Genomic DNA, 21,085 nt, shown 5'->3' with positions numbered 1-21,085 from the left:
CTCTGGAGATTTCTGAGCTGTACCCGGTAGCCTCACCCAGCAGCCATAAAAGAAGGCAATGATTGTAACCAACCAAAGCAGCAGAACCCAACATGCTGCAAATCCTTTGGGTTACAAAGACGTGCTCTGACAAGGCTGTTAAGGCAGGTCAGCAGCTGTGCCTGACCTTGCATGCAGGACTTGCTAACAGCCAGACAAGTAGCCAGTGTGCTGCACAGCACTACGTGCCAGTCAGGGCTGTGCAGCTGCCAAGTGTTGAGACAATAGAGTTACAGCAGTACAATGTACGGCCTTACAGAAACACCAGACGAGCACACTGCAAAGGACTCAATGTGATGTACCCATTGCCCTCCCTCTGTTACAGTCTTGTGCCTTGACTTTTGGTGTTTTGCATAATTTAGAATCCCATGTTAACCACACCTTCTCTTCTTTCTCTTTCCCCTCAATTTTTTTATATTATGATCCCATGTTACAACAGACAAAAGGGTTGAACCCCATACTACTTTTTATAAAGGAAGAGAACAATGTGGCAATCACCTGGACTTGCCAATGACCCCCCAATTGAAAGCCCATGATCTAATTTATCAGTCATCTGGTTTTGTTATTCACAGCTGCTCTGAATTAATTTGAAAATCGGCAGCACTGAGCTATGTAAAAGACACTCGGTATGATTCCTCTCCATGGGGTGGGTGCTGTGCTTTTCATATTGGCTCGTGGGTTGTTTTTTGTGTGGATTCCTTTCCAGTATTTAGGTGATGTATCAGGCTATGCATAGCTGTCTCCTTAGCAGGTTCACTATAAATCTTCCTGAACAGTGAGATTAGAAATCTAGTCATTTAAGATGGGGAGAATAATACTGGTTGGTGCTGAATATGGCAGGTCTGTCAAAGCTGCATGACAGAGGAATCTGAGAGGATATGCAGGAAAGAGGACATAACCATGGGGAGAGTCTATAGGTCAGAGTCGGGTAGCACAGGAGTGAGTGGTGTGAAGAAAACAGCCTAGATGTCCTCATATGGGAAGCACTTGTGCCTACATAGATAGTATGTCATTTGTATTGTGTTACATGTGTATGTGGATTGTAATAAGAAAAGTGCCACTTGACTGTCCATCTGTTGAAGTCTTCTAATCAAGACTAGATGCCTTTCTAGAAGATATATTTTAGTGAGACACAAGCTATTGGGTTCAATACACAAATAATTGGGTACAATTCTATAGTCTGTGATGTACAGGAGGTCAGACTAGATCAGGGCTGCCCAGAGTATTCAGGGGGCCTGGGGCAGGGCCGGGTCTTTGGTGGCGGGTCTCTCTTGGAGGGAAGGACCATCTGCTGAATTGCCGCCGAAGAATGAAGCAGCAGCGGTAGAGCTGCCGCCGATAGCGGCTTTTTTCTTTTTTCCCCATCGCTTGTGGCAGCGCTTGTACTCACCAGGCGGCGCTCCGAGGCTTTGGCAGCACTTCAGCGGCGGGCCCTTCACTCGCTCCAAGTCTTCCACTGCACTGAAGGACCCGCCACCGAAGACCCGGAGTGAGTGAAGGGCCCGCCGCCAAAAACCTGGAGCGAGTGAAGGGCCTGCTGCAGAAGTGCCGCCGAAAACACGGAGTGGCTTGCCGGGCACTTGCGGGGCCTGGGGCCAATTGCCCCACTTGCGCCCCCCTCTGGGCGGCCCTGGACTAGATGATCAAATTGTCCTCTGTTGGACTTAAAATCTATGAATTGTTGAACTAGTTGGCAAATGAGTTGCTAGATGATGTCTCACTGAAGTCCAATATCCACAGCATTCCAATATACGTCACACATCTTTGTGCTCCAGCTGGGTCAGTTGCCAAACAACATTGAGAGATTTGAGCAGTGTCTATCACTAGGGAAATGACTTTATTTATGACCATTGGTGTCCTGTGGGTTAATCCCAAGTGGTGTTGAAAATGGCTGTCCTGCAGGAATGGAGAAGTCTGGCAAGTTCAGCACCTGTTGTAGCAAAGGACAGGGGAATTCAATCTTCTCCTCCCCAACAAACCAGGTGTCTAGCATGCTTTGCAACAATGGGTGGTGAACTCACTGGGCCTTCTCTACAATTAGTACAGAGCAGTAATCTTCATCACCACCAGCTATCGAGATTGGCTCACTTTTTCACAGTGTAGTCAAGTCTGCAGAGAGAAGAATTACAATGAAATAAGAGAGGACACATTGCTACAGTAGCTGGGACTCAGCCATTGAGATTAGAGAGGGATGAACTGATTCACAAAAAACAACTCTCCCTTCATTCAGGACTGAATTGGCACCAGTCTCTTTTATAAATTAAAATATCTGCCCCCCCCCCCACATGCCGGGTGGATCAAGAACCAAAATAACATGAATGCTGCTGTTCTCACTGTGACAGAGAGGTTCACCCCGATCACCAATTGGCTGGAGTTTAGTGTGGGTGGAGTACAGGGGTTATAAAGCTTCTTCCAGCTTTTGGAAGAGTCAGTCTCTCCTGGAAGCTTGGGTTGAGCAGAGGCCTGTTTCGGCCTGGAAAGATTGAGTTCAGCCTGGGAACCTTTCAGAGGTCTGTGCCAGTCCAAAAAGATTTTGTTTAGGCTGGACAAAGACTTGGGTGGCTTTTGCTTTAGCTGGGAGCTCTCTTTTTATGACGTTTCTGTGGGAATTCTTGTAACTTAAGTTATTTCAGTTCCTATGGAACTGTGAAGGAGAGCACTCACTGCAGGCATCGCACAGTGGCTGGGCAGGTTCTCTCTTTCTTGGTGCCCTCTGTTGACAGCCGCTGTGGTTTTGCAGTGGTCTGCCCCTTCCATTACTCAGCCCTCTGGTCACATTATGTGTTTGATGACCACTCTTTATGGGGTATATAAAGAGTTCAGCAAACAGCTAACCCTCTGGGTTAAGTGAGGCTGTAATGCTGCCTGCAGTGACTCAAGTGTGAGTACCAACCTGAGAGTAGACTGTTACGTTCCAGGACGACAACCTCCAAATTGGTTGTGTGTTCTCTCCTTAGATTTCAGCAACCTATTATCAAATGAAAACTCCTCAGGCACTCTAACAGCCTTAACATGGAGTCACAGACAGTCCCATTAATGGGTGAGCTTACCTTTGTGATGGATGGTCTCTTACACCATGAATCACAGCAGTATTCAGGTTACTCCCAATTCCAAAGAACTATTCACTTAGCCCAGGTTATTTGCACCTTACACAGCACACTAAAGAAAACGCTTGTAGCTAATCCTATAATAATCTATATGAAGATTTAATAAAATAGGAAAGGGAAAGAAGAGAGTTATTTACAAGGTTAAAGCAGGTAAGCATACATACACAAATGAATTACAGTCTTAAGTTTCAAAAGATAATAGAAGCATCTGTGCTGAGCAAGTTCCATATGTCCTTTAGGGCTAACCAAGGCTAAGCAGCTGAGGATCTCTTGCTTATGCTTAGAAAATCCTTTCCCTCTGAGAGTCCAAACAACATAGAAATAATCAGTTCCTTCTTGTCCATCCCTCTCCTGCCATGTGCTCTGAGCTGCAGACTCAGGTGATGGCAAGAATCCACTTGCATGATTCATTTTCATGGGGAGGAGGGAAGAACAACAAAGTCTTCTGTCCACTTGTTAATGTTATGTAGGAAAATTCTAGTTGCAACATCCCACAGTAGTCTGTCTGGTATTGATGGACCTTTCCTTTTGGGAAGGGTGTAAAACCTCCTGTTGAAGATCAGCCCTCATACTAATTAATGTTTCACTCCTATGTAGTGACTTACCCAGTCACAGAGACTCACAGTGCAACTGCTGAAATATCCCCTTACACTATGGGATGCAGATGTTATGAGATTAATGCAGCAACACACAAGCATTCAATAAAGCCTAAACACATTCTTAGAATTCTAGTAACTGTTTTAATAATACTAACAAATGAATGAGCCAGACTGATTCCAGCTATGTACTTGTCTGCATTCAGTTGAGACATGAGGAACTTGGCATGAGATGGCACCTGATCTGCCAGCATCACAGAGGGGGCTCTGGGTCTCCCTCTGGATTGACATCTTGGGATCTTGACCCATCTGTCCTGAGTGCCTTCTCTCTTCTATACCCCCTCTATCAGGATACGCCTCTGCCTTCAGCACCCAGCAATTGGTAGGGGAACATATTCTGGCTCCCTTCCGCAGGTTTCAATCCAGGGCACAGTGTAGGCAGCTAATTCCTGCACCCTAAATCATTATACTGCTGCCTCCCTGGATCACTTCCTACCAGTCCCTTCTTTCCTAATAGACAAGATGTTGAATAAGTGGAATCAAAGATAAAATCTCAGACGTTCTGCGAATCACAAGTCTCATTCCTTTAGATCACTACAGCCAGGAGCTCAGAGCATAAGTCAGTTCACCTCCTTTGTCTACTGGCCTGTTCTCCTTTTGAGTCCCTCCTCCAAGCCATGCATGTTCTGTAGGTATGGATAGGGTAGGGTGGGGCTGCTTGGCCTCAGAACAGCTGCTTAACCCCTTCCTTACTGGTGTGGGGTTTGTGCACCCTGTCACAGGGACCTAAACTTAAAAGAAATATATTTCTTTTCCAATATTTTTTTCTCATGAGTCTTTTTCTTCCTCTGATTCAGTATTGGAGTCTATGGCTCCCAGTTCATGCACATCAGATCGCTATGTAACACTCTCAACATCTCTGCTCAAAAAGGTTTATCTAGTTTGGATGTTCTTGCAGACTGGGGGCTGTTCATCTGAACCCCTGACGCGGAAATGTTGTTAGGTTTGCCCGTGTGTAGCTGAGAACCTGAGAGATACATTTGTACAATACATTGTAGTGCAGTTTGACATTCTGTGGACAACTCTAGTTTGGAGCGTCAGGGCAAAGCTGAGTGAGTCAAGCCAAACTGTGGCTGTCTCTCTTTCCCCTGTGTTTCTGAGCGGAAGGAAGAGGAGGAGGATTTGCAGGAGCTGAAAGATGGTGTATCTCTGCAGACAGGGCCAGCTGTTAAGAATGAATATGCAGAGGATGCTTTGTGAGATGCTGGCTGGGTGAGGGAGCATTAGGATCACACGGAGAATGTTAAAAATTCAAAGAGCTGCTGGCCAGTGAGTGGTGCTGAAGCAGAAAGGAATAATGAGCAGAAACATAGCAAGTGGGGGTTAAGGGCTGGAGGGGAGAAGGACAAGGATAGTCATCTCTTAAGGAAAGTTAACAAGGCACATGAGAGAATGTGTGAGAGAGAGGCAGTCTTCATTGTTGCTCTACACATGTGCGCAAGCTGCAATTGCAGAGCGCTCACACACAGAAAAAGGGGGAGAAAGAAGCAATTTGGAAACCACACCCTGGCTGACTGGGATAGTAATCTACACGCTGAGGAACTAGGTACAAAGGTTACATACGCCGTGGTTACCACTGGTGACCCCCCAGTGGCACCAGCATAGTCAAGTGTCTCATTGGTGTTTCCAGTATAAGCCCTTGTCATTTAAGATGGGGGTAGGGCAGGGAGAGGGACTCTGTTATATAGATGGGCCCAGGTCAGTAAGTCTGATGAATTTCAAACACCACAACGTTTAGGAGGAGTTCTAATACAGCGTCATGATTTGGCTCATAATAAAGAGATCTATTGTATATAGTAACTCAAAGGAGAAACTGCTTTAATCATCAGCTCCTCTATTCCCTCTTCTGCCCTATCATGGTCCCTCCTGTGTCTTTTAGCATTCCCAATTCTCTATAAAGTCCCTGAACCAAACACAGAGTTGCAATGGTTTGCACTCCCAGAGTGGGGCAGTGCCCACAGCAGACCCACACCTGGGTTAGAAGCAACAGACAGCTATAGAGGGGAGTAACCAAATGATCTCTTTCTGAGTTGATAAACAAGCACCAAAGAGTTTTGCTCTAAATAGCATAGTTAAAATCCCCTAGTCTGCAAGGATTCCTGATTTGAGCACTGGGGTGGGATGAAATCATTTTCCATTGAGAAGGCAAGGATCAAATATGCATTGAGACTGATCTAGAATGCTCCATGCCAAGATACAGTCCCTCCAGCTCAGGTTTGAGGCATGTTGGCAGGTGGAGTCAATGGGAAGATGCAGTACTGCTGCCTGTGTCATACTTCTGTGGATGAACAGGGGTCTTCCATCTCCAAGGCTATCAATCTAGCTCCCTTCACCAGTCTTAAATTTACTTTTCTAATGATAAAACCTGTGGGAATGGATTTGGAACCCATGGATCCTGCCTCCATCCTCTTTGCAAGGACTTCCAGGAATATTGGTGTGGACATATTGGGAGGTCATGGGTTGTGATGCCTGGTGCCTTTCCATACATAGGGAGGACTGGGGTTGAAATGGTGAATAACTGATCCCAGTCTTCAAAGGGAATGACTTCTCAGAGGAGGGGCTACAAATGTAGATCTGTTGAAATGCCTAGGCTTTATGGGAGAGTATAATGTTGCTTGCTCTTTGCACAACAATCAACCATATGAAGCAACCACACAGGCACAGTTAGTTCCCAAGTAACCCTGTTTGCTTACTATATAGGAACATGCAAGGCTTAACTATATACACACTGCTGCTCTGACTGGTTTCTGGTGGCTTTCAAAACGTAGAACATGATGAGTTTATACACTACACCATACAGGAGAAGAAAAGAAAAACAGTGAAGAGGTAGGCTAGTAAAGCTTTGTAACATTGGAAGCTCTCCCATTAACATACGTAAAATCTCTCTCTCCCTTCTTCATGCAGTTTATACCATGATCATCACTGATATCTGAGCATTTTACAGAACTTCGTGGGTCAGATCAATGCTGATCTCTGGTTCTCTGCTCCCCCTCTTCTCATGTGGGAGGGAAGGGTACATAATCATTTACCATTAGTTATTAGTGTTTTGGGCGATAGGTCAGAGCCATGCTAATGAGGTGAGTTATGCATTTTGTCCTGAAGGCAGTAAGATTTGTGGTCACTTCAGGCTGGGGTTTTTAATGGCACCTACAGGAGACAGCACCCAGCTCGCAGTGAAATTCAATGAGAGCTGGGCGCTGAACACCCTGAGGGTTGTTTGAAAACCCCAGCCTTATCTCTTCTGGAAGGGAGGTCCCAAGCTTGGGACCAGCCACAGAGAAACTGATATCTTCTGCTCACTCAGGTTTGACCTATGTAGCTGACAGACCCCTGGTGTCCAATAGGTCTGGTCATGAAGAGTGAAATGGTCCCCCAAGGGTCCCTGGGCCCAACTCATTGAGGGCTTTGAAAAGTAAAACCAGAGCCTGGCATTTGAGCTGTTACACTGCTCTACAGCCAAAATGCTTCTGAAATAAATGTAGTCCAACTTTACTAATTCTGGGTCACTGAAAACGAAAATGATGCTTAAAATTGTTGATTGGCTCTAGTTTTCAAGATATGCTATTGGATCAGTATATACGACCCTTGACTTGGGAATGGCTGAGGATAAGTGAGTTATAAAGGGAAGGGATCTCAATTTAAACCAGAAATGATTAAAATACATCTTTGACTGGATCTATGAATAAATCTATGACTGGGTTTGGATAGTACTAGCTTTTTAGGCCAAACAATGAATGATGCAATCTGAAGCTGGTATTGCATCATACATGATATGAATTGCATCATGTTATTCCTAGAAGTCATGGATGATGCAATCATAACGAAGCTTACATCACTCTGCTGAACAAATTGCCCTATATCAGCTCTAGAAATCATACAGTGTGGTGCTCTCTTATTTGTCAGTGTTTGATTTTGCAAAGGGACACATTTCTGTTTAGCCAAAGTGAGCAGAGATGCTTCGTACTTGTGTGAACAGTGCAGATAACTTCTGCTATGTTTGTGGTGAAGTGACTTTTGCATCACAAAAGCGCAGTCTAACCACTATGGTTAAGAAAGCCTATCACCTTTCTTTTGGCTGCAAAATTGGAGATCAGGACAAGAGGTGGGCCCCACACATATGCTGCAACACTTGTGTAACAAATCTTCGCCAGTGGTTGAACAGGAAAAGGAAATCTATGCCTTTTGCAGTGCCAATGATTTGGAGAGAGCCAACAGATCATATCAGCAATTGTTACTTCTGCATGGTGCCTCCAGTTGGGAAAGGTGTGTCAAAGAAGAAAAAGTGGACTGTGCGTTATACAAACATTCCATCAGCTATACGCCCAGTACCCCACGGAGAAGGACTGCCGGTTCCTGATGCACCAGAATCATTCTCACTTGTGTCAGATGAGGAAGAGGAAGAGGATGAAACTTCTGGTCCTGAACCATCAATGTCACAGGACCCACATTTTCTCCCATCCTCCTTCTCCTCTGAACCACACCTCATAACACAAAGTGAACTGAATGACCTTGTCAGGGATTTGGAACTACCCAAGAGTAAGGCAGAGCTGTTGGGCTCCAGACTACAGCAGTGGAATCTCCTGATAGGCTATCAGGGCAAATGGAGCCCATCAATGCTTGCAGACTATTACTGGACAGTGACAAGAGATGCTCCATTTAATGAATACAAGAGACAAGCCAAGAAGCGCCGAGTAGACACTGAATAGGACTAAACTATATACATAATAGTTTTTTGCCTTTTGTTTCATAATAAATGTTATTTATATAACCCTTTTGCTGATTTTTAAAGTGTTACATAAACAGGACAGGTGAAATATTATCATGTAAAGCAACCATAAACACATGAAAAGACCTAGGTTTACAATTTATGATTAAAACTCTACTATCTACACAATATACATAGACATAAAATGTAAAAACTTAAATATCTTAGAAACAGTAGCCAATCAGTTGTTTTAATTGTCATATTTGAATTCAGCACATCAAAATACATAATAAATATCACATTTTATCTCTGAAGCAGATGACTTCTCAAAAATTGTAGACCAGTGTTATTCAATGGTGAGTGGAGTGCTGAGGATGTGTTCAGCTCTGTCTCTTTCTCATAGGCTGAGATATTGTATAAGAGAATGGTTCTTCTCATGCTTTGACAAAACTATTAGTTTTCCTTGGAAGTAGATCTGCATGGGGACAAAACCCAACAAATTCCAAAACATTCCATGTAATGAAAACTTTGAGAAGAGTTTCAATATCATCAGAACATTTCATTTGGATTTTTTAAAGTGAAATCTAGTCGAAATCGGCATATTCCCGCAAAATGTTTTGATTTTGATGAAAAGGCATTTTCAATGGAAAACTTCCATCAAAATTGTTCCTGCCAGCTCTGCTTGGATGTAATCTTTATTTCTGTAATGAGGATTTACAAAAGAGGGGATGCAGAGTCAAATGACTAAAGGTCAGGTCTGGGAGTCAGCAAACCTAGGTTCTATTCCAGTCTCTAAAACAGACATGCTGAGCCACTGTGGTTAAAACATGTGGAGGCTCATAGATGTAAATGGAACTCCTTGCAGAGCAATTAATTGCTCAGTGTGAGTAAGACAGAGTTGAGCCTTTCACTTCTCCTTACCTCAGTTTCCTAGGCTGAAAAATGGGGTTAGCTTACCTCGTGGAGGGCAGGAAGGCTTAATTCATTAATGAGCAAGAACATAAGAATGGCCATACTGGGTCAGACCAATGTTCCATCTAGCCCCCTATCCTGTCTTCTGACAGTGGCCAGTGCCAGGTGCTTCAGAGAGAATGAACAGAACAGAACAGGCAGTCGAGTGATCCATCCCGTCATCAACACTGCTTCTTGTATTCAGAGGCTAGGGACACTCAGAGCATGGGGTTTGCATCCCTGACCATCATGGCTAACAGCCATTGATGGATCTATCCTCCATGAATTTATCTAATTCTTTTCTGAGCTTTGTTATAATTTTGGCCTACACGACATCCCCGGCAACAAGTTCCATAGGTTCACTGTGTGTTATGTTATGGCTTCCTTATGTATGTTTTAAACCTGAGATCTATTAATTTCGTTGGATGACCCCTGTTTTTTGTGTTATGTGAAGGGCTAAATAAAAATTCCTTATTCGCTTTCTCCACACTAGTCATGATTTATAGACCTCTATCATATCCTCCCTTAGTCATCTCTTTTCCACACTGAAAAGTCCCAATCTTTTGAATTTCTCCTCATTTGGAAGCTGTTCCATACCCCTAATCATTTTTGTTGCCCTTCTCTATATCTTTTCCAACTCTAATATTTTTTTTTGAGATGGGGTGACCAGAACTGCATGCAGTATTCAAGGTATGGGTGTACCATGGATTTATATAGTGGCATTATGATATTTACTGTCTTATTATCGATACTTTTCCTAATGGCTCCTAACATTCTGTTAGCTTTTTTGACTGCATGTGGAGTCTTTGTGATCTTGTGAAGGAAGGCCATCATGGCAGTACAAAATCATAATGTTCTTTTGGTTTGAAGCTAATCAGCATAGCCTGGGATCCCCTGGAGAATTCTCTTTGGCAAGTTGTTAGAACTGATTGTTAATTCTCACTCTCCACAGGCATGGCTTGCTGCTGTGGGCTTTCATAGATTCATAGATTCTAGGGTCAGAAGGGACCAATGTGATCATCTAGTCTGACCCCCTGCACAAAGCAGGCCACAGAACCCTACCCATCCACTTCTATAACAAACCCCAAACCTATACCTGAGTTACTGAAGTCTTCAAATTGTGATTTGAAGACCTCAAGCTGCAGAGAATCCACCAGCAAGTGACCCATGCCCCACACTGCAGGGGAAGGTGAAAAACCTCCAGGGCCTCTGCCAATCTGCCCTGGGGGAAAATTCCCTCCCGACCCCAAATATGGCGATCAGCTAAACCCTGAGCATGTGGGCAAGACTCACCAGCCAGCACTCAGAAAAGAATTCTCTGCAGTAACTCAGATCCCATCCCATCCAACGTCCCATCACCAACCACTGGGCATACTTATCTGGCGATAATGAAAGATCAATTGCCAAAATTAGGCTCTCCCATCATACCATCCCTTCCATAAACTTATCAAGCTTAATCTTAAAGCCAGATATGTCTTTTGCCCCCACTACTCCCCTTGGAAGGCTGTTTCAGAACTTCACTCCTCTAATGGTTAGAAACCTTCGTCTAATTTCAAGTCTAAACTTCCTAGTGTCCAGTTTATACCCATTTGTTCTTGTATCTACATTGGTACTAAGCTTAAATAATTCCTCTCCCTCCCTAATATTAATCCCTCTGGTATATTTATAAAGAGCAAGCATATCCCCCCTCAGCCTTCTTTTGGCTAGACTAAACAAGCCAAGCTCTTTGAGTCTCCTTTCATATGACAGGTTTTCCATTCCTCGGATCATCCTAGTAGCCCGTCTCTGAACCTGTTCCAGTTTGAATTCATCCTTCTTAAACATGGGAGACCAGAACTGCACACAGTATTCCAGGTGGGGTCTCACCAGTGCCTTATTTAACGGTACTAACACCTCCTTATCTTTGCTGGAAATACCTTGCCTGATGCATCCTAAAACCTCATTAGCTTTTTTCACGGCCATATCACATTGGCGGCTCATAGTCATCCTGTGATCTACCAATACACCAAGGTCCTTCTCCTCCTCTGTTGCTTCCAGCTGATGCATCCCCAGTCTATATCTAAAGTTCTTATTATTAATCCCTAAGTGCATGACCTTGCACTTTTCACTATTAAATTTCATCCTATTACTATTACTCCAGTTTACAAGGTCATCCAGATCTTCCTGTATGGTATCCCGGTCCTTCTCCATGTTAGCAATACCCCCCAGCTTCGTGTCATCCGCAAACTTTATTAGCACATTCCCGCTTTTTGTGCCAAGGTCGGTAATAAAAAGGTTAAATAAGATTGGTCCCAGAACCAATCCTTGAGGAACTCCACTAGTAACCTCCTTCCAGCCTGACAGTTCACCCTTCAGTACGACCTGTTGGAGTCTCCCCTTTAACCAGTTCCTTATCCATCTTTCAATTCTCATATTGATCCCCATCTTTTCCAATTTGACTAATAATTCTGCATGTGGAACTGTGTCAAATGCCTTACTGAAATCGAGGTAAATTAGGTCTACCGCATTTTCTTTGTCTAAATAGTCTGTTACCTTCTCAAAGAAGGAGATCAGGTTGGTTTGGCACGATCTACCTTTAGTAAAACCATGTTGTACTTTGTCCCAATTACCATTGACCTCAATGTCCTTAACTACTTTCTCCTTCAAAATTTTTTCCAAGACCTTACATACTACAAATGTCAAACTAACAGGCCTATAGTTACTCAGATCACTCTTTCTCCCTTTCTTAAAGATAGGAACTACGTTAGCAATTCTCCAGTCGTACGGTACAACCCCTGAGTTTACCGATTCATTAAAAATTCTTGCTAACGGGCTTGCAATTTCATGCGCCAGTTCCTTTAATATTCTCAGATGAAGATTGTTCAGGCCCTCCGATTTTGTCCCATTAAGCTGTTCAAGTTTGGCTTCTACCTCAGATGTGGTAATATCCACCTCCATATCCTCATTCCCATTTGTCATCCTTCCATTACCCCTAAGCTCCCCATTAGCCTTATTAAAGACTGAGGCAAAGTACTTATTTAGATATTGGGCCATGCCTAGGTTATCCTTAACCTCCTTTCCATCCTCAGTGTGTAGCGGTCCCACTTCTTCTTTCTTTGTTTTCTTCTTATTTATATGGCTATAGAACCTTTTACTATTGGTTTTCATGCACCTCAGAAGCTGAACAGACCCCACGCTATGGTCAGCCAAGCTAGGCAAGGGGTTGGCATAAGCAATAGCTCTACACTCTTTCTTCCCTGCCTTGTTGCAGGATTTCAGAGTATGCACAGAGCTCACAGACTGTGATGGACATGGTAGTGCAAACACAAGCAGTGCCATAATTTTTTTTAAAGGAACAATCTTGGTTTCCTAAAAATGTTGTGGTTTTTTTTTCCTTGTTGGCAATTGGATGACCTATGAGGTACCATGAGCAGCAGAAAGCATTTATCCAGTGACAGCCCGAGGTAGCACAGGCAGCTCTTAATGGGTTTATTTTCATTATTACAGCAATTTTAGGGCGGCATGCTGCAATTTTCACTTGCGGGGACGTATTAAATTGAAATTACTCCAGATGTAATTGTCACATAGAATAAGCCTGGACATGCTGAATTTAATGCTTTTCCAAGCTGTGGTTTTTATTGCCCAAGCAAGTGCCAAAAAAAACACTTGTAGTCAACAGCTTAAACTGTGCTCTGCCTCTTCAGGAACCAGGGGGTTTAGCTGCTGTTACATTTGGAAACAAACATGGGGGCTGAGAGGAAGAACCTTGCTAGAACTTTTCATTCCTTTTTATCCAACTGAAAAATTTCCCCATTCATCTGCGTTTCCTCTTGCTCAGACTGCTGTCAATCAGGAATAACAGCACTGGAGCTATCCATGTACAAAACTGGTGTGGGAGGAGACCTGGCGCTGTGGTGCTCAGGGTCAGATATACAAAGCATGACTGGAAGCTTTACTTCCAGGAGCCATCCCATGCCCAACTACAGCCGGACCTGAGCCACAGAGTTCAGAGCCAAAAGGGAACTTTACCAGCGTAATGGTGCACTCGAACCTCGGGTCCAAATCTCCATTGCCCTGCATCTTGTGTGGTGATATACACCTGGGCAATGTGGGTGTAAAACCAAGTCAGAACAGTGGCACTTTATACCCATTTGATAGGTGCAGGCTATGAATCAGGCCCCCCAGATGCAAGGCAGTAGAGAATCAGGCCCCTTGGGGGGTTGATTCAGCCCATTACGCAGAGTTAGGACCCAAGCTTGCAGATCTTGAAAGTGTTTGGATTTGGAGCTTTGGCTGTTCTACCAACTTCCTGCCTGAAGAAAACATTGGCTGCTCGCTAATCAGATACTGTACATAAGCGACTGTACTGTAACTGCAGCTGGCGTTTTAAAGGTGTATGACACCCAAAGAAGGAATCTGCATCACGTCTCTTTGGAATTGATAAATCTGCACATCTCCTAAACTGTCTGGGTGATGTATTTTGCAAGTGCTTTCCACACCCTTTCTTTTCGTTGCCAAAAATAGCATCCCTTGTTTGATACACTGAACTTCTTCCTGGTGCCAGGTTCAAAATGAGTGGAAGGACACACATCTGGGAGCAGTTAGGGGATAAATGTTTATAAGTAACGTGGAGAAAGCAGGACCAGCACTAGTGTTTTTAGCACCCTAGGCACACGACCATTTCGCCGCTTCGCGCGCTGGTCCTGCGACTCTGGTGGACCTGCTGCAGTTGTGCCTGCGGAGGGGGTCTGCTGGCCTGCAGGAGGTCCACCGGAACCTCGGGACCAGGGGACCCTCCGCAGGCACGACTGCGGCAGGTCCACTGGAGCCACCTGCCGCCTCCCCCATGCAAAATGCTGCCCCCCAATAATCCTGGCGCCCTAGGCAATTGCCTAGGCCGCCTAAATGGAAGCGCCGGCCCTGGGAGAGAGTCATTATAGAGTCTGTAACAAGCAAGCAGCATTCAGTTCAGAGACAGGTTTCGTTTTAGTTCTCATATAAGCTAATAGAAAAAAACTACTGTGAGTGTGAGTGTATTATTGTAGGACCCAGGAGACATGGTGAGTTGCTGTTTGGTAACTCTCTGCTCTCACATCCCTGAATTGTAACTTTGGTAAATGGAAGGTGTTGTGTAACCCACACACCTCCTGGCTGTGGTGCTCTGTCCCATCTAGTGGCACCTGGAGCACTTAGAGAGAGTTAAGAGTCTGCTCTACGGCCTTAGCTAGGAGCCAGTTGGCAGTAGAGGTTCATGCACTAAGCTCCAGAGGTCCCAGATTTGATCCCACCAGCCAACAACCGGAGTCCATCAGCATTACAGGTGCATGTGGGTCAACGTCATCAGCCCTTCTTCTATATCGTGGTGGGCTCTGCACTTTCAGGATCCTTGGAGAAGGGAGCTAGGGTCTATCTTGGATAACGCAGCACAGATGTCTGGCCAATGTGCAGTGCCAGTTATAAAAGAGCATACAAGCTGCTTGGGTGGGATAGAAAACCCAAGGGGAAATGAGATACAGAGGACACGATGTTGGACATTGGCTATCCTAGTGCGTTCAAGTTCAGCTGTTTCACTTTAAGGATAGAGTGAAGGCTAAAAGGACTCCAAAAGAGCAGCAAAGATGTTAGAGGCTTATCCGGATTTATTGAGTTGGATACTCAGCTGGTGTAAATCAGTACAGCTCTGTTGAAGTCAGTGAAACCAGCTGAGGATCACAATGATTCCAAGATCTAAGATGTTTTAGTTTGGGAAGGAGACCAGTTGGGGGGCTGTGGTTCTGGATCCTGGACTCCATAGTCTAAAGACTGTAGTGAAAACAGTCTCTCCTTTCTATCCTGTCCCGGTGGCCATATTGTGTTATTAAAGAACAGTGAATTTAGAAACAATCAATTTAGAACCTGTGGAATTCATTGCCTCAGGAAGTCAATGTGTTTCCCTTTTCTAGGGACGAACCTGAACAAAAACTGCATGGCTGGACTTGCCACTAAACATTAGGCAAGTTCAACTAGGATCTCTGCTTTGTATATTTGATCCTTCTCTAGTCTGTTCTCTAACTCTCACTTATCATCCTGCTGGTCTGTGCTCTTACAGGATTAGAAGGTCAACAGACAAAACTATGTGGGAGTTCAGTCCCAAAAAGGAAAAGAAGAGAGAAATCTTCTGAGATATCTCCCTTTTTCTGCTGCTTTAAACCCCACCCCCACATAGTTTATTCTGTTTGATTTATACTCTGTCAGTGATTCCTTCTATCCTGCTGGAGTAAATATTGACAAAACAGGCGGGCTCAGATGAAAAAGGATCTCAGTGTGATGCTGCAAGCCTACTGAGACAAAATGAGAATTCCACATGATGCTCACAAAGCTGCTAAAATGGCACATGGAATAAAAATCTCATAGATGACCTCATGCCAGAAGCTTGTGTGTGCATCAGCATCCTCACTGAGGACCTGCTTTTGATCTCATTCGTGCTGGTGCCAATGGGGAATGACTCCATGGAAGGCAATGGTGCCAAGCTGCCGTAAGTCAGATCAGCGTCAGGTCCCAGAGTTTCTGTAGCAGAAAAGCCAATGAAATATGTCAAAGGAGCCTTTTAAAAATTGTTTCTGTTGTAAGAGACTGATTAGTTTTCAGGCTCCACAGAGAAACCTGTTGATGGTGATGCAAGGCAAAGTCTTGGGGATTTAACTACAAAGCTCCTTCAGGCTGTGTGAAATATCACAGGAATGAGCACAGTGCGGTGCAGGAGGCTGGAGAGGGCTGGGCCTCTACACACCATGAACACTGGGAGATTGTTCTCCATTCAGCCCATCACTGTTATAGACTGACATAGGACTTCACGTGCCACTTCTGCACTAGGTTATTTCTACCGCAAAAGACCAAGAAGTGAAGGGATACTCATGTATGGGAACAATGAGGTGGCCTGAGTTGTTTGTTACGTTATGGAAGCCCCAGAGCCCCAGGCTGTATGAGATTGAGGTCCCATTGTGCTTTAACAACATTGACAAGAAAGAGGCAGTCCCTGTCTCAGAATGCTTGCAAACTGAATAGACAAGATAAAGGGTGGTGAAGGGATTTGCTCATTGTCCTTGACAGATGCAGGAACAGAACCCAGGTCTCCTAATTTTCAGAGCAGTGTTATAGCCGCTAGACCAGTGATCCCCAAACTTTTTAGGATTGTGTGCCCCCTTGCTCCTGTCTGCATCCCCTGCCCCCGGTGGAGGTCGGGGGGAAACAGACAGGAGTAAGGGGGCTGAGGCTGGGGGTGGAGCCAGGAGTGAAGCTACACCAAGGCTGGGGACGGGGCCAGGCCTGGGGCCAGGAGTCAGGACTGCGGCTGGGGGCGGGGCTGGAGCAGAGCTGGGGGCAGGGTGGGGCTGAGTGGTGCTCCCTTCCTGCCCTCTGTGCGGGCTTGCCCGCCCCACCTATTTTCCCCCAAACATTCCTCTTTGCCCCCCTCGGGGGGCATGCCCCACAGTTTGGGGATCGAAAGCTTCAATTGCCCACTTTTTCCTCCCCAGTTAGCACTGAAATCCTGATTTCCTTAACTCTCGTTGGTTCTGTGAAATGCTATATACTGTGCACTTGTTTGTAGGTTTGGCTCACTCGTGGTAGAAACTGAACCGTGTAGCCTGTAGGACTAACCTGCTTATTGCATATATATATATATAGTAACTCCTCACTTAACGTTGTAGTTATGTTCCTGAAAAATGTGACTTTAAGTGAAATGATGTTAAGCTAATCCAATTTCCCCATAAGAATGAAAGTAAATGGAGGGGGTTAGGTTCTAGGGAAATTTTTTGTTGCCGTACAGTACAGTACTCTAGTTGGGAGGTGCCCCCGCCTTATCCCACACAGGCACAGCCCGTTGGCACTGGAGACAATGAGGCAAGGAAGCTGAAGGTGCTGTAGGCTAGGAGAAGCACACTGCGCAGCAGCAGTGGCAGCTTCCCCTACTCTGCAAGCACCAGGGGTGGGGGGTTCAACCCTCAGCCCACCCATTCCACCCCTTCCCCTAAGCCCCCACACTTAACCTGCCTCTTCTTCCCCCCCCCCCTTACGCCGCACACCATGTCCTTGCTCCTCCCCCTCCCTCCCCTGCCTCCTGCCCGCGGCAATCAGCTGGCTTGCAGCAATCAGGAGACAGGAAGGATGGGGGAGGAGCGAGGACAAGGCGCACAGTCTCCCCCTCCCTCCCCTGCCTCCTGAACACCGCAAGCCAGCTGATTGCCATGGGCAGGAGGCAGAGGAGGGAGGAAGGAGCCTGCGCACTGAGTCCTCGATCCTCCCCACTCCCTCCTGAATGCTGCAAGCCAGCTGATTGCCATGGGCAGGAGGCGGGGGGAGGAGGGGTAAGGCACCGATCCACGGGGTCTGCTGGTGGGTGGGAGGTGCTGGGAGGGCATAGGGGAGCTTATGGGGGGCTGCCAGCTGTGAACAAATCAGGCAGCCAAATCACATTATAGTGAAGCATTGCACAACTTTAAATGGAGCATGTTCTGTAATTGAGCAGGGACACAAGATCGAAACAATGTTAAGCGAGAGGACGTTAAGTGGGGAGTTACTGTGTGTGTGCGTGTGTGTGTGTATATATATACAATATATATATCTTTTCTTATAGTTTAAGTATTTGGTTTATTGTAATAGGTTTATAGATATATATTAAAAATAAGTTTGGCTGTAATGCAAGAGACCTACAGGCCAAAAACCTGTATGTTAAGCTAAGTTAGCATATCTATATTAAGACCTTTTACCCAGAAAGCAAAGTTGACCTATATATTGAGACTTGTTACCTAAATAGATAAGCACCCACGCATATGTCTAAGACCGTTTATCTAGACTAATAGACAATGGAAGAATGACATGGAGGGGGGTTCAATTTGTACCGACAGACTAAACAGGTACACTACAAGGAAAGAACTGAAATGACTAAAGAACAGAAATAATATATGTGCATAGGTACATGTCATCAATATACACAAACGTACTAGCCTATGGGGTAAGTGTGCCCTAACGTTTTGTGGGTGAGGAATGAAATTTGAGCAGAGGAGGAAGAATTTCTGGCACTTGTGCCCTTTAAAAGAGGTGACCCACCTTGCTAGAGTATTCTTTTTCTACTCTATTTCTATTCCTCTTTCTCTTCTCTTCTCTTCTCTTCTCTTCTCTTCTCTTCTCTTCTCTTCTCTTCTCTTCTCTTCTCTTCTATCTACCTACTATGACTACTACTATTAGTAGGCTGTACTTGTTCTTCTTAAACTTTCTAAGTTTCAAGAGAACTAGGCTAAGCTTGGTTTCCCTAAGCTTTTATTCTTAGTTTATTAGGTTTTGATTTTAAGTCTGTTAGTCAAGTAAATCCTAAGTTAGTTTTGATAGTTCTTAGCATTAGTTTCTTCTAAGCACTGCATCCCTCACTCAAGGCTGGTCCTGTGTTATCAAGGAAGGATGTGAGTATATTAACCAAAGCTTTGTAGCGTATAATCCTATACACCTCTACCCCAATATAATGCGATCCGATATAACACGAATTTGGCTATAACGCGGTAAAGCAGCGCTCCGAGGAGACGGGGCTGCACACTCCGGCAGATCAAATCTAGTTCGATATAACACGGTTTCACCTATAATGCGGTAAGATTTTTTGGCTCCCGAGGACAGCGTTATATCGAGGTAGAGGTGTATTACCATATGTATCTTCTGAATAGCAGTCATGCATTTGTAACTTTGTAACTCTGATTATTTTACTATTTAATTATTATTTCATTGATTTTAATAAAAAGTCTTTAAGGCTATATCTGTCTCAGTGTGAGCTTCCTGTCATACCCCCGGGGGGCTTTTGTAAATTGTGTGGAGCCTGATTCGGGACAAGAACTTTTATCTTCTGATCAAACAGATTGGCAAGCCAAAGACCCATACTAATTAATATTAATAATTTATTGTTATTAATATTATTAATTCATTAAAACAAAAAATAAAATTGAAACATTAAATTAGTACACTCTAAACCAGCCTACAACCAAATGAGTGAGTGACTTGGAAAAGGAAGAGCTTTCTTGGGGAAGGGAGAAGAACTGAGATGTAGTGCTGGTAGCTCCAAGAGGGCATGTGAACTTGAAAGGAGTATTGTCTAGTGGTTAGAGCAAAGGACTAGGGGCCAGGATACCTAGGTTCTAATTGTGGCTCTGCCACTACCTCATTTTGTGGCTTTGGGCATTTCACATAACCTCTCTGTGCCTCAGTTGACTCTTCTGTAAAGTAGGAGGAATAATACCAGCAGTACAGTATTGTGAGGATTAGTAATTAATGTGTATAAAGTCTTTTAGATCCCTAGATGAAGGGTGCTAGAGAAGCAGAGAGTCTGACTCTTATACTGTAGCTGCATCTGAGAAATATTCTTTATGCATTTATTCAGACATCACTCAGGGCTGGATGAGCAAATGTTTTCAGTGGGTTTGATCACTTCTCAGTCAAAAGAGCCCCTAGATCTGGGAGCTCATCCCAAGCCTTCTGGAAGGGACCAGCTACAGGGGGTAGAATCCTGTGCCCTGGGTCCCAATCCCCAAAGTGCAGGAGAAGGACAGGGCTGCTCAGGCTGTCAGGAACTCTTCTGGGCTGGCCCCCCTGCATAATATTGTTTTTGTTGTGATGTAACAATATTTATGCCAGGAATGCACATCAAAAGTCTGTTTGGATCCCTCAAACACTGTGTCTATATAAGCTGAACCTCTCTGGGGATGTCCACTGCTAGTCACAGTAGGGTTACCCACACCCAGAAACAAAGCTGAATGAAAGGGGGATGGTAGAATTCCCAGGCAACTTATCCCACACAGCAGAATGTTATAGATTCTGGGTCAAACAGAAATGAATAGCTCAGAAAACCACTATTTTATTAGTGTCAGGAGAACCCGGAATGAGTACCATCTGCCTTTACCCTATGCCTTTAATGTTTATGTCTATTAAATAAGCAGCCATTTTACATTCCAGAACTTTAGTGATACCCGTATCTTTTCCAACTTCTCAGATGTACTACTTTGCACTATCGTTCGGATCTGCCATCAACAAGTATCATCATCACCTTCCACAATGAAGCCAGGTCCACCCTGTTAAGAACTATCAGAAGGTAAGACAGACTCATTCAAAGGAATATGCGAGTGCAGCATGGTTTTTTTGATCCTGCTCCAAAAGCATGTCTGCCACTTTCCTCACAGTATGACAGATACTCCTTCACATTTCAAAAAAGGTTAGACGTTTGCATGAATAATAGCATTTTCAGCTACGCTTACCAGGGTAAAATTATAAAGGCTACTAACCCAGGTCCTAAGATGATCGGTAGCTGAGGATAGCATGAGATCTGACTTCTGGTAAGTAGTTTTGCACAAGGAGGTGCATTATGGAGTGGCTTCCTTTGCACTATGTGACAATGGTCACTGTCGGGAGCTGGTCACCAATCTAGATGGATCTCGGGGGATGGCAGTTTTTATAATCATTTGACTATCAACGCTGAGCTGTGTTTTGCCATAGTCAGCAGGGGATATCTGTGGCTTTGCAGAGGTCTGCTTTAGTATCATTTTTTGAGCTTCTCCAGTGACACCTGAAGGCCACATGGGATGCCAGCAAGGAGAGTTAACTGAGAAGCTCTGATGATTCACAAAGAGGCTGCA

General features: G+C 44.6%; 1 protein-coding gene across 2 annotated transcripts in view; it reads left to right on the top strand.

The window, feature by feature from the left end:
* Window positions 1-21,085, top strand: part of GALNT14 (polypeptide N-acetylgalactosaminyltransferase 14) — a 200,346-nt gene that overhangs the window by 105,354 nt on the left and 73,907 nt on the right. For both annotated transcript variants that reach the window (XM_030557364.1, XM_030557363.1), the window contains exon 3: window positions 20,446-20,544. In XM_030557364.1, coding sequence (XP_030413224.1) covers window positions 20,446-20,544 — 99 coding nt within the window. The remainder of the gene's footprint in view (window positions 1-20,445; window positions 20,545-21,085) is intronic.

This window comes from Gopherus evgoodei, chromosome 3, assembly GCF_007399415.2.
Source record: "Gopherus evgoodei ecotype Sinaloan lineage chromosome 3, rGopEvg1_v1.p, whole genome shotgun sequence".
NCBI classification, from domain to species: Eukaryota; Metazoa; Chordata; order Testudines; family Testudinidae; genus Gopherus; species Gopherus evgoodei.
The sequence above is the reverse complement of the archived record's forward strand: the minus strand, read 5'-3'. Positions and strand labels throughout refer to the sequence as shown.